At 57.0% G+C, this 14040-nt stretch overlaps 1 protein-coding gene across 3 annotated transcripts in view; it reads right to left on the bottom strand.

Moving 5' to 3' along the window:
* The window catches only part of NIBAN2 (niban apoptosis regulator 2), a 41085-nt gene that overhangs the window by 12592 nt on the left and 14453 nt on the right, over nucleotides 1-14040 (bottom strand). For all 3 annotated transcript variants that reach the window (XM_063175036.1, XM_063175035.1, XM_063175034.1), the window contains exons 2-5: nucleotides 9499-9629; nucleotides 4111-4239; nucleotides 3911-4016; nucleotides 2418-2585 (exon numbers count right to left, since the gene is read on the bottom strand). In XM_063175036.1, coding sequence (XP_063031106.1) covers nucleotides 2418-2585; nucleotides 3911-4016; nucleotides 4111-4239; nucleotides 9499-9629 — 534 coding nt within the window. The remainder of the gene's footprint in view (nucleotides 1-2417; nucleotides 2586-3910; nucleotides 4017-4110; nucleotides 4240-9498; nucleotides 9630-14040) is intronic.

Below are 14040 nucleotides of genomic sequence, written 5' to 3' on the forward strand. Positions count from 1 at the left end.
TCTTTAAAACAGCCGAGACAGCGACAACTCCCTCCAGGCTGAGCCTGCAGGGGACATCCCTGAGTCCCCAGCCCTGTGCCCTGTCCTGGTGCAAGAAGCCCCTGTGCCACTTCCCAGGGCAAATTTATTGAGTTTCCTTCATTAATGTGGGTTAAGGACCTGGAGGAATGGCTCCCACTGCCAGAGGGCAGGGCTAGATGGGATATTGGGAATTGGGAATTGTTCCCTGTGAGGGTGGGCAGGCCCTGGCACAGGGTGCCCAGAGCAGCTGTGGCTGCCCCTGGATCCCTGGCAGTGCCCAAGGCCAGGCTGGATGTGGGAGGTGTCCCTGCCATGGCAGGGCTGGCACTGGATGGGATTTAAGGCCTCTTTTAACTCAAACCATCCTGAAACAAGGGCAGGAGCCCTCAGGGTGGGCACTGCCCAGCCCCAGGTGACACCAGACTGGCCAAGGGACAGTTTTGGAGCAGCCAGGGGCTGCAGGGACACCAGGCTGTGTGAGGAACAGAGCTGCACATCCCCAGTCCCTACAGAGGAGCTGCTGTTACACAAACACAGTCTGAGACAGGGAGCTGAACATTCCCACACCAATCACAACCAGAGGCAGAAACAGAGCCTCTAATTTAGGGGAGAAAAAAAAAAAAAACAAACCCAACAACCTAAAGTGCTCTCCAACAACAAAAGAGCCTTCATGGAATATGAAACAGGATCCTGGAGCTCCCAGGAGCAGGAAGAACAAAGTCACAGACAAATCCAGGCTGGAGGAATGCAGCACTGAGCCCTCCCTGGCCACTGCCCACTTGGGAAGGCTTTTCCATCACATGCTGAGGAGGAAGAGAGGGAGGAGAGGATTTTCTGGCTGGCACAGGGGGTGGTGGAGGGGCTCCCACCTCCCCTGTGTCTCACAGCAGCACCCAGCAGGTGGGAGGGGAATTAGAGATGAAAATTGGGGGTTTGTTAGCAGGAGATCAATTCCTCTTTCATCCAGAGCTGGTTTTGCTCACAGCTGCTGCTCCAGCCAGCACAGAGGGGTTCTGGGGGGCTGAGCTCACCCAGAAATGATCCTCAGGGGGATGAGGGGTCACAGCACCCAGCCCCACACAAAGGAGGGGGCACATTCAGCCCAATGAGCTCAGACACCCCCCGCACAAAATAAAAAGGAGATTTTTTTTCAGATTTAATCCAATGTGGGGGGATGGAAACATCAGTGAAACCCAGGCTCCAGATCCCACCCTATTACAGCAGCAGTGGCAAAACTGAGGCAAAACTGAGGCAAAATTGAGGCTACCCAGAGTTCCCAGGAATGAAATAAGCATTTAGAAACTGGGCAGAGTCTAAAATGCCCACTAAACACCTGATTCTGAGCAGGTTTCAGCTCTGACACCGCCTTCCTCAGGAAATTTCTCACCATCCCAAGCATGGCCAGGACTTGGGGCTCAGCCCAGGAGTGCCCAGGCCACAGCCAAGCAGGAAAATCATGTTTTTCTGCCAGAGTATCACTGGTGTGGGAGGCAGGTCCTGCCTCCACCCAGCTGCACTGCCCTGCACCCCTGCCCTGCACTCCTGCCCACAGCCCCGGCAGCCCTCAGGAGGATTTTGGGTTTTGGTGATTTTAATTAACAAATATTTTCTCCCTCAGGGTGGGAAATGGGCATCAAGGCAGCTCTGGAGCCATCTCTGTGCAGGCTCTTGGTAATAGTTCCTCATGGGCAGAGGATGGAGCTGGGCACAGGGATGCTCCAGGGAGCTGGGGGTGATGCTGGCATTGATGAGATGCTCAGTCATGGAATCCCAGACTGGTCTGGGTTAAAAGGGACCTTAAAATAATCCTGATCCACTCCCTGCTGTGGGCAGGGGCATGTCCCACCATCCCAGGGTGCTTCCAGCCTGGCCTTGGGCACTGCCAGGGATCCAGGGGCAGCCACAGCTGCTCTGTGCCAGGGTATCACACCATCCCAGGGAACAATTCCCAATTCCCAATATCCCATCCAGCCCTGCCCTCTGGCAGTGGGAGCCATTCCCTGGGTCCTGTCCCTCCATCCCTTGTCCCCAGTCCCTCTCCAGCTCTCCTGGAGCCCCTCCAGGCACTGGAAGGACCTCCCTGGATCCTTCCCTGTAGCCACATCCCACAGAGAAAAGCAAGGCATAACTCTTCCCAAGAATATTTCTGTGTTTTTCCTTTCTCTGAGGAAGGAAACCCAGAGAATGTGAAGTTCAGAGAATGTGAAACTCAGAAATATTCTTGGGAAGAACCACGCCTTGCTTTTCTCTGTGAAATGTGGCTACACTTCCCTTCTCCAAAGTTCCTCAACAACTCCCACCCAACTCTCATGAGCTGCAATCCATCCCCTCACCCAGAGCCCTCAGCAGGTGCCCGTGGAGCAGGAGGTGGCTCGGTGTCCCCAGGTGTCACCCACCGTTGTTGCAGTGCCGCACGCAGTCCTGGAACACCGCCCGCCACTTCTCCTGCTCCTTGCCCGTCATCACACAGAAATAGTAGTGCCTGGCATAGGGGTGCCACAGCACCAGGGGGAAATCCGTGGGGCACTTCAGGATGGGAGAGTGCCCAGATTTCGGTGTCACACCTGTGGGAAAGCGGGGTTGGTGTCAGGGGGACAGGGGGACAGACAGGGACAGAGAAGCTGCAGGGTGGGGGGTGTCCAGCAGGGACACACAGACCCTGCAGCTCCTTCCCAGGCCTTTGCTGGGAGTCGTTAAAAATGCCCAAAAAGCCTCATTTTTCTCAAAAGGAAATAAAAATGAAATTTGAGAAGTAAAATTAAAAGCAATTAAAAATCATGTGGCTGTCACAGAGTCATGGACACATTTTCCTTCCCATTAATTTCCTTCCTTCCTTCCTTCCTTCCTTCCTTCCTTCCTTCCTTCCTTCCTTCCTTCCTTCCTTCCTTCCTTCCTTCCTTCCTTCCTTCCTTCCTTCCTTCCTTCCTTCCTTCCTTCCTTCCTTCCTTCCTTCCTTCCTTCCTTCCTTCCTTCCTTCCTTCCTTCCTTCCTTCCTTCCTTCCTTCCTTCCTCCCTTCCTCCCTTCCTCCCTTCCTCCCTTCCTCCCTTCCTCCCTTCCTCCCTTCCTCCCTCCCTCCCTCCCCACTACCCAAAACCACCACTTCCCAAAGGTGCCCAGAAAAAAACCCAAAAGAAGAAAATATCCCAAAACCCCCCATTCCTGAATGTCCTCAAGGAGGCTACACCCAAACCCCACTTTTTCCAGAAGGCCCTCAGGGACTCTACACCCTCAAATGATCCCTTCCAGCAACCCCGGGGTGCTGCACCCTAAAACAGCCTCTTCCCAAAGGTCCCCAGGAATGCCACACCCAAACCTACCCCTTCTAAAAGCTCTTCAAGGATATATCCCAACCCCATGCTTTCCAAAAGGTCCTCAGGGATGCTACAACCCAAAATCACCCTTTTCTGAAGGTTCCCAGGGATGCTACATCCTAAAACTACCTCTTCTAGAAGGTCTTTAAGGATGCTACACCCCAAACTCACCTTTTCTAGAAGGTTCTCAGGAATGCTACAGCTCCAAACTCAGCCTTTCCAGTAGGTTCCCAGGGATGGTACACCCCAAACTTGCCACTTCCAGAAGGTCTTTATGGATGCTACACCCCAAATCCACCTTTTCTAGAAGGTTCCCAGGGATATAACACCCCAAAATCACCCTTTTCTAGAAGCTCTTCAGGAATGCTACAGCTCCAAACTCACCCTTTCCAGTAGGTTCCCAGAGATGCTATACCGCAAATCTGCCCCTTCCAGAAAGCCTTTATGGATGCTGCACCCCAAACTCACCCTTTTCTGAAGGTTCCCAAGGATATGACACCCCACAATCACCCTTTCCTGAAGCCCCTCAGGGATCACACCCCCAAACCCACCCAAAGGTCCCCACCAGGGCCCTCACCAGGCAGGCTGTTGTTGACCAGCTCCAGGTACTGCTCCACGGAGGTGAGGACCTTGTAGCCAGCACTGTTGACCAACACCCGGGGTGGCTGCTCCCGCTCATAGGCCTGAGCAGGAGAAATGGTCATGGATGGGGTGTCCCCTGGGGTGTCCCCTGGGGTGGACCCTGCTGAGGATGGGTGAAAGGGGGGCTGTCCTCACCAGTTTGTTCTCGTAGAGGACCAGCCCGTAGTTGTGGGGCACCACGCAGAAGCGGTTCCTCCACTTCTTGCTCTCCTCAATGTACTGGAAGATGTTGCCTGAGTAGATGACGTGGTCCTCCAGTGGTACCTGCAGGGAGGGGACAGCACAGGTGTCCTGGACTGCCAAGCAATGTGTGTTCTGTCCCCACCTGTCAGAGCTGGGGCAGCTCTCTGCTGTCCATGGGGCAGTTGTTTCTTTCTCTCTCCCACAGCCAACCCTCCCTCCAGGAGATCTCTGCTGTCCATGGCCACTGAGTGTCCCTGCAGGGCTGATCCAACCCCAGCATCCCATGGGGAGATGCTGCGCCCAGGGCAGGAGCCAAGCATTCCTGCCTGGATCCAGTCTGAGCCTGGCACAGCACAGCAGCCTTTGCCCCCTGCACTGCCAGAGGAGCAGCTTTCTGCTGCCCTGCATGGCCAGAGGGAGCCCAGGCCCATCTGCAGCAGCCCTGGAGCTGCAGAGGAAAACTCCCCCCTTGTGCAGGGTCCCTGCTGCAGCAGAGCCACAGCTGGCACTGCAGGAGGGCTGAGCCCCCCTGGGATGGGGCTGGGACACCCCCCTGGCACACAGGGGACAGGCTGGATTCAGTGGTTTGTTTCTTTTTTTTATACTATTTCATTTGTATTTTAATTTTTGTAGTAAAGAACTGTTATTCCTGCTCCCATACCTTTGCCTGAGGGTCCCCCTTAATTTCAAATTTCTAATAATTCAGAGGGAGGAGGTTTGCATTTTCCATTTCAAGGGAGGCTCCTGCCTTCCTTAGCAGACACCTGTCTGTTCAAACTGAGACAGCAGGGGATCAGGGAGGGGACAGCTCTGCCCTGGGGAGCTCACTGAGGTCCAGCCATGGTGGCCTGGGTGGGTGTTTCTTCTCCAGGCCCGTGCTGAGAGTCTCCACTGCATCATCTCCCACGGGAGCACAAATTTTGGTGCCTGAATTGGTGCATTTGGGAGATGTTTTGAGGGGCATCACAGGCACAGGCCTAGAAAAGCTCTGAGGGGTGGCTCATCCAGCACGTGGTGGTGACACCTCTGTGCCTGACATCTCCCCCAGGGACACACCAAGCTCAGCCCCTCCAGCTCCCCATGCTGAGTGGAAGGTTGGATGCTGAGCTCTCCAGCAGCTCTTGGCAGCCCCAGCTGGAATTTCCCTGCCTTGGGGCAGGGGGAGGCTGTGTGCCACTACTGCCAGAAGGTCCTGCCAGGGGCAGCTGCAGGTGGCAGGAACCAAACCCTGCCCAGCAGGGTCTTCTGATGGGACAGGGCAGAGGAAAAGCACAAAGTCACCCCATAGAAGATGCTCAGATGTTCTGGACTTCCCTGGGACCAGTAACAACTTTTTTAAACTAGGAGAGATTTTGAGTGGATTTTGGGAAGGGTGACCCACCTGGAGGGTGGGCAGGCCCTGGCACAGGGTGCCCAGAGCAGCTGTGGCTGCCCCTGGATCCCTGGCAGTGCCCAAGGCCAGGCTGGGCAGGGCTGGGAGCAGCCTGGGACAGTGGGAGGTGTCCCTGCCATGGCAGGGGTGGGATGGGATGGGATTTAAGGTCCCTTCCAACCCAAACATTCCATGATTCCATGCCAGGATTCCATGCCTGGCCCAGGCCAAGGACACCCCGTGCCCCCCAGGCTGTGCAGCCCCTCCCCAGCTCTGCAGCACCTTTTGGCCAGCAGCATTTGCATCATCCCAAACACGGCCTGCCTGAGGGAGCCAACAATTTGTCCCAGGAATTTTTATGATCTCAGGAACATAAACAAGAGCTGAGAGCTCTCGTGAGGGCTGGAGCGTGCAGCAGCCGCCTCTTCTGCTGTGGCCACCCACCCTGCACCGTGGTGGCCTCCAGCAGGGACCAGCCAGGGCTTGGATCCCACCCTGTCCCAATGGCACTGCCAGGACCCTGGGACAGGCTGGGCAGCACATGGGACATCCCAGTGGCACTGCCAGGACCTTGGAAGGGGCTGGGCAGCACATGGGACATCCCAGTGGCACTGCCAGGACCCTGGGACAGGCTGGGCAGCACATGGGACATCCCAGTGGCACTGCCAGGACCCTGGGACAGGCTGGGCAGCACATGGGACATCCCAGTGGCACTGCCAGGACCCTGGGAGGGGCTGGGGACATCCCAGTGGCACTGCTGTGTCCCTAGGAGGGGCTGGGCAGCAGACAGGACACTGAGCAGGAGGAATTCCTATTTCTACACAGGGTTTTGTCCAAGACTTGCAGTGTCCCTGACCTCCTCACCTCACTGCTGTCCCTCAGACATTCCTGGGCTGCTTGCTGGAGCTTTTGGATGAAGCAACCAACCTGGGGATGGAGGCACCTCCCGGGGGGGGGGGGGCTGAAGGCATCTGAGGCACCCAAGGGTGCTGAGGACACCAGGAACCTCCACTCCTTGGTTTTTGCTAACACACCCAGGCCCTGGCAGGTCCCTGAGGAGATGGGACGTGTCCTGGTGCCTGGGCAAGGTGTCACCTCCATGGGTGGGTCAGGGACACGGCCCCTGCGAGCAGCCAGGGCTGGAGGCTGAGCTCAGGGAGGCACTGCCCAGATTCCTGAGCACAGCCACCCCTTCAAGCCCCAGACAAAAGCAGCAGCCCGTGGCCATGTGCAATCACAGCTCTTCCTGCTTTCAAAGACAGCAGCTCCACCAACCTGGGCAGGCAGGACCCCAAATAAACCACCCCAGGGAGCTCCCCAAGCCATGTCAGCTGGTGAGCAGCCCCAGCTGAGGTGATCTGCCTTGGGACGAGGGGAAGGCAGGATCCCACAGAGCCACAGCACCAATCCCATCCCTTTAGCCAGGCAAGAGACACGTGGCAGATCAGCTGCTGATGGAATAAAACCCAGTCTGAGCCCTGACACGGCTCTGGGGACCTTGGGGAGCCACCAGCACCCTGGGAGCCCCAGCACAGCCGTCCCCTCCTCACACCCAGGGGGCTCCTCCCAGCCCCAGGAAATATTTGGGACAGGCAGGTGTGTGCCAGGCTGTGGGGCTGGGGAGCCCCTGGGGTGCCCAAATCCCTGCCACAGGGCCAGGGGCAGAGGGTGCCAGGGAGGATTTTTCAGGAACTCTGGATTGCTGGAGAGGCCAGAGGCAGATGTGTTTACCCCATATTCTCATTGCTGTTGTATCTTGCTGGTGTTTCAGGTGCAGATCAGACTCACAGCCACCTCTGGAATCACCTGCCAGGGCTTTCCTGTGCCTCCCTGGGGATGTGCCCAGGTGGGAGCAGCACTCACACCCAGGAGCAGGGGCACAGTGCCTGGCACAGCTGCTCAGGGGGGCACTGAGGGGTGCCTGAGCTCCTGCAGCCCTGGCATGGAACACAGACAGGCACACAGCTGACCCTGCTGTGTGCTCTTCCATGAGGTGGGACAAACCCAGCCCAGGCAGTGCACAGGGCCCCAGGATGGGCTGGGCCAGCAGCACAGGGCACGTTCCACCCAGGAGCAAGGAGAACCTGAGCCCCAGGGCCACCAGCAGGGATGGGGACAGAAAGGAAGTGCCAGTTCAGGGGAGTCTCCAGCAGTGACTCACCAAGGGGAATGAGCCCCCCTAAAGTGGAGCCAGAATCAGTTACCAGGGCTGGGGAGGGACAGGGAGCTGGGGATGGAGGCCTTGCCTTGCTGTAGGAAGGACAGGGAGCTGGGGATCCTCACCTTGCTGTGGGAAGGACACGGAGATGGGAAAGAGCCCTTACCTCGTCAGGCTGTGGGAAGGACAGGGAGCGGGGCATGGAGATGGAGATGGAGCCCTCACGTTGCTGTGGGAAGGACAGGGAGCCCTCACCTTGTGGTGGGAAGGACAGAGAGCTGGGGATGAGCCCTTACCTTGTGGTGGGAAGGACAGAGAGCTGGGGATGAGCCCTTACACTGTGGTGGGAAGCACAGGGAGGTGGGGATGGAGATGGAGCCCTCACCTTGCTGTGGGATGGAGAGGAGCTGGGCATGGAGCCCTCTCTTTGCAGTGGAAGGACAGGGAGCTGGGATGAGCCCTAACCTTTCTGTGGGATGGACAGGGAACCCTTACCCTGCTATGGGAAGCACAGGGAGCTGGGATGGAGGCCTGGAGCCCTCACCTTGCTGTGGGAAGCACAGGGAGCCCTCAACTTGTGGTGGGAAGGATAGGGAGCCCTCAGCTTGTGGTGGGAAGCACAGGGAGCAGGGATGAGCCTTCACCTTACCATGAGAAGGACAGGGAGTTGGGGATGGAGGCCTTGCCTTGATGTGGGAAGGACAGGGAGCTGGGAGGAGCCCTAACCTTTCTGTGGGATGGACAGGGAGCCCTCACCTTGCCATGAGAAGGACAGGGAGCTGGGGATGGAGCCCTCACCTTGCTGTGGGAAGCACAGGGAGCCCTCAACTTGTGGTGGGAAGCACAGGGAGCAGGGATGAGCCTTCACCTTACCATGAGAAGGACAGGGAGTTGGGGATGGAGGCCTTGCCTTGATGTGGGAAGGACAGGGAGCTGGGAGGAGCCCTAACCTTTCTGTGGGATGGACAGGGAGCCCTCACCTTGCAGTGGGAAGCACAGGGAGCTGGGACGAGCCCTCACCTTGCTGAGGAAGGACAGGGAGCTGGGGATGGTGGCCTGGAGCCCTCACCTTGCTGTGGGAAGCACAGGGAGCCCTCAACTTGTGGTGGGAAGCACAGGGAGCAGGGATGAGCCCTTACCTTTCTGTGGGAAGGACAGGGAGCCCTTACCCTGCTATGGGAGGGACAGGGAGGTGGGGATGGTGGCTTTATGCTGTGGTGGGAAGGACAAGGAGCTGGGATGGAGGCCTTGCCTTGCTGTGGGAGGGACAGGGAGCCCTTACCTTGCCATGAGAAGGACAGGGAGCTGGGGATGGAGCCCTTACCTTGCGGAAGGAAGGACAGGGAGCTGGGGATGAGCCCTTGCCCTGCTGTGGGAAGCACAGGGAGCTGGGGATGGAGGTGGAGCCCTCACCTTGCTGTGGGAAGCACAAGGAGCTGGGATGGAGGCCTGGAGCCCTCACCTTGCTGTGGGAAGCATAGGGAGCCCTCAACTTGTGGTGGGAAGCACAGGGAGCAGGGATGAGCCTTCACCTTACCATGAGAAGGACAGGGAGTTGGGGATGGAGGCCTTGCCTTGATGTGGGAAGGACAGGGAGCTGGGATGAGCCCTCACCTCGCTGAGGAATGACAGGGAGCTGGGATGGAGATGGAGGCCTCACCTTGCGGTGGGAAGTACAGGGAGCTGGGATGAGCCTTCACCTTGCTGTAGGAAGGACAGGGAGCTGGGGAGGGACAGGGAGCTGGGGAAGGAGATGGAGCCTTTCCCTGCTGTGGGAAGGACAGGACAGGGATCTGGGAGGAGCCCTCACCTTGCGGTGCAGCAGCTGGGCCTGCGGGCTCCCCGCGCCCTCGATCTCATAGCGGACGCTGTTGAAGAGAGCGACCCCAAACTGCTCCTTGTAGCAGCGGCAGAACTCGCCCAGCACCTTCCCCGTCCTCTCTGCGGGAAAAAAATGACAAAAAAAATATTAACATTTTTTTAAAGTTTAAGAGTAATAAAGTGGTTATAAAAATAGTAATATAATTAGAGTAATAAAAATTTGAGTAGAGTAATAATTAGAGTATTAATTTAGAGTAATAAAAATTGAGATTAGGACAATGGAGACAATAGAAACAAAGAGTTACGGGCAGTCTGGGTACCTTTTTCTGGGCAAAATAAGCCTGAAAAAGGACCCACATTAACAGAGGAGTAACCCTTAAAAGCAATAGCCTGTTGCATATTCATACACCTCATACATGATGCAAAAATTCCATTCAAACACAGGATTCTGTCTGGTCAGTGTCAACTTCTTCCTTTTAATCCTAACAGCTCTTCATGGCTGAGTGAGGTGGGGAGAAGTTCATTTCTTCTGATAATGGAGCAATAAATTCTCCTTCTCTGAAAGATTTAGGTGTCCTGTGGCTGCTGTCTTGGTGGGAGTACCTCATTCCTTTCTTTAAAAAAATATCCCACATACATAGTTTCTATTTTAACTACAAAAGTTCCATTTGAACCCCAAAATTACATTTACCATACTATTAAAATGTCAATACAGCATTACTAATCAATACAACATAATACAGATAGTAAATATCTGCGTAGGGCCATATAATATTCACTTTTCACATCTGCAATGGGACAGCACAACCACATCAGGCACGGGCTGGGTTTGGGGTCTGAACCCCTCAGAGCCCACCCAGACCCCTCCCCAGTCCCCTCCTGCCTGCTGGAATATAAAAATATATCTGAACAACTGAAGCCTCAATGTGCACCAGCCACACTGTCTGTAACTGTTCTTAGAATTGTCTCAAAGCAACCCAAAATTCACCAAAGTTACTAAAACATCAACTGTACTAAAATAAAAACGAAGAAGCTGAGAGACTGCATACCAAGATCACAAGAACTAAATAACAGAAGACTGCAGAACACCTACACAGTAACCAATCACAAACAGTAAAAAATGAAGGCAGAAAACAAAAGAACAAAATGAAAACACCAATGAAGAAGAGTAGATTTATAAAATCTATAGTACAAACAATAAACAACTTCTACTTAATTGTATTAATCAATTATTCAAGAGTTCTAGTTTATCCACAATGCTGGAACAGCCTTTGGTGCAGGGACCAAGGCAGAACCCGCTCCCTCCTGCCCTCCCTGAGCAGCCCAGAGCCTGATTCAGGGTCAGGATGATCTCTTTTTTTTGGCCTTTCACATTAATTTCATGGATTCCTCTCCCCAGCAGGAAATTCCTGACATTGAGCTGATTCCGGTGGTGCCGGAGCTTCCTGTGCCTTGTGCAGCTCCTGGCCCTGCTCCGGCCACCTCAGCTGGCTGGGATTGGGGTGAGCCCCCCATTCCCCCCCAGCCCAAACATCACTGACACCCCGTGACCCCTCTGTGCCCCCCAAGGGCCACCCCAAAAAGGGCTCCCAGCCTGTGCTCAGCAGGGATTGGGGTGAGCCCCCCATTCCCCACCCCAAACACCACTGACACCCCCCAATCCCCTGCTGTGCCCCACAAGGGACATCCCACACAAAGAGATCCCAGCCTGGGCTGCAGCAGGGTTGGGATTGGGGTTGAGGTGAGGGGAAAGGACAGCCTGGACCTCCCCACTCACTCACCTGAGGCAGGGACCCCCACCAGCACCCCAAACTCCAATCTGGGATGAGTCCAAGGTGCTGGGAGAGCCTGAGGTGCCAGGCATCCCCCTGCAGCCCTCACTGGAGGAGATCCCCTCCATCCCACAGGCAGCCCCTGGATGCAGGGGGTGGGGGCACACTGCAAACCCACCCCAAACAGCAGGGATGGGATTTTGCCAGCCCCAATGTGGCCAGAGGAGCCCCTTGGGCATCCTGACCCACCCAGCACCTCGCCACCCCTGCCCCAACCTCCTCTGCACACCAAAACCCCATCCTGAAGCATCCCAAAGCTGCAGAAACAACTCCCCCCTGAGCTGCTTTTGGCACACACAGCCTCGACTTTGAACTCCCCAGTCAACTTTGCCCCAGAGCCTGTGAAAAATGAAGAATTTGAGTCTCCTCCAACGATTTCTGACAGCTCAGGCTTGGCCGGAGCGCCGGCGATGGGCGCGGGGAGGACGGATCCTGGCTCTGCATCCCAGTGCTGGAGCCAGCACGATGCTGGGGGCACAGACCCAGACAAAACAGCCCCCACGCCGGCTTGGCACGGCCTGGCAGCAGCCAAAACCTCCAGCAGGAGCCAAAACCTCCAACAGCAGCCAAAATCTGCAGCAGGAGCCAAAATCTGCAGCAGGAGCCAAAATCTGCAGCAGGAGCCAGCCCGGAGCTGCGCTGGCAGCCAAGGCAGCACAAGGAGCAGCTTTGCTACAGGGTGCTGCAAATCCCCACGGGATGAGCAGCTCCAGAGGAAAATGCTGCCCAGGGAGAGATAAACCCATCCCTGAGGAGATGCCAGCACTGCCAGCCACTGAGCAAACCACAGGCCAGGGCAAAGCCCCGCAAAACTGAACAAATTCACAGCACAGGATGGGACACCCCAGCTCATCCCAGCACAGAATTCCTCAGGCTGGGTTTTGGCCTCTCCTCCTGGCCTGCACACAGCACCTCTGTTGCAATTCCTGTCTCCCAGGCTGTGTGATCCTGGCCAGGGCTCTGGGCAGCCATGCAGAGAGCTGAGATTGAAAAGGACATTCTGAGGTTTCATTTCCTTTCAGTCCATGGGAAAAAAGGAGCCCCTGCTCCCCGGGCAGGCGAGACAGCTTAGTCACTCATTCTTCCCTGATTAACAGCAGGGCCAATTAAGGAGGGTTTAAGCACATGGAAAAGCAAAAGTCAATTATTTGCAGAGGTTGGAACAAGGCTTGCAGTCAAACAGCAGAGGTGACTAAATCTCCCCAGGCTCAGCAGGAGGCTCAGGGTGCTGGGGCATGCTGGGTGCTCCCTGCCCGGTAGCCCTGGTGGCAAGCCCAGGGGAGCAAGAGGGACAGGGACACCTGGGGGTGATATAAGAGTGGGGGCCGTGCCTGAGCAGAGGGTGGGTGCCCACACTGCCCATGCCAGAGGGTGTCCCAAGCCCTCACATCTGGCAGGGCTGATGTGTCACCCTCAGGAAGCGCCTCAGCCGCCCCCTGGCTCGTCCATCAAGGCTGAGCAAAGCCTCCCCGAGGAGCTGGGGGCTGTGCAGAGCATTCCCTGCCAGCACAAGGCAGCACTGAGGGCTGCACAGAGCATTCTGCGCTCCAGCTCTGCGACCAAAGCCACCCACGAGTGGCTGTCCCTCCACCAGCAGCTTTGGCTGCACATCCAGCCATGAACTGGAGGGATTTGGGGACAGGGCACACAGCCCCCTAGCATGGCAGAGGAGGGGAACCCCTGCAGCCAACACCACCTGGGTGTGGGCTCAGACACGCACAAAGCATTTGGCAAACAGCAGCACCCACAGGGAGCTCCCAGGGCTGGGTGTCCCCAGCCACCCACCCACCCCAGCGCTTTCCCAATGCCCTGGGACCAGCCCCACACCCTCCCCCTGGCACCAGCCCATCCCTGGCACAGGCCCTGGCATGTCCCTGGGCTGGCTCCTGGCAGGGGGAAGCCACTGTGGGGCTCCCAGAGCAGCAGCAGCACCAACGCCTGGCTGGGCAGGATCCCTGTGTCAGCACCTCTGGTGACAGAGCTGCTCTGTCCCCAGCCCCCAGCTCCCCTCCTGCTCTCGGTGACTCAGGCACACGTGGTGGCTCCAGCAGGGGGGACATGAAGGGGCTGCACAGCCCAGAGGGCACACAGGGCACCCAAACCCCAAAATGGGATGGGTACAGGGCTGGGTGGGTGCTGGCAGCAAGGACAGGGCTCAGCCAGGCCACAGCAGCTCCCGGTCACGCTCCAACCCTCCCTGCCAGGTCCTCCACACCATGCTGGCATCACCCAGGCTGTGCTGTGGGCACAGCAGGGCACAGAGCAGGGCAGCACAGGTGTGTCATTGTCCCGGGTCAGCCTGAGGCTGAAAACAGGACAGGAGGCTCCTCTCCTGCCCAGCCCCTGAGCAGTGCTGCCACCAGAGCTGTCAGCCAGGGCAGGGTGACAGGCAGGGCACAGCCCTGGAGCAGTGGGTGCCCCGAGGGCAGGCACAGCCCTGGCGTGCTCAGAGGTCACAGCTAGGGCAGGAGATGGATTCTGCCTTCAGGATTCCAAGGCAAACTGTCCAAGCTGGTCCAGCAGCCTGCACTGGCCGTGTCCTGCCCTTGGAAGTATCTCCAGCCCCATAATCAGCCCCACACACGGAATCACGGATTGCTCTGGGCTGGAAGGGACCTTGGAGGTCATCCCATCCCTCCCCTGCCATGGCAGGGACACCTCCCACTGTCCCAGGTGCTCCCAGCCCTGCCCAGCCTGGC

This window comes from Melospiza melodia, chromosome 22 (genome assembly GCF_035770615.1).
Source record: "Melospiza melodia melodia isolate bMelMel2 chromosome 22, bMelMel2.pri, whole genome shotgun sequence".
NCBI lineage: Eukaryota > Metazoa > Chordata > Aves > Passeriformes > Passerellidae > Melospiza > Melospiza melodia.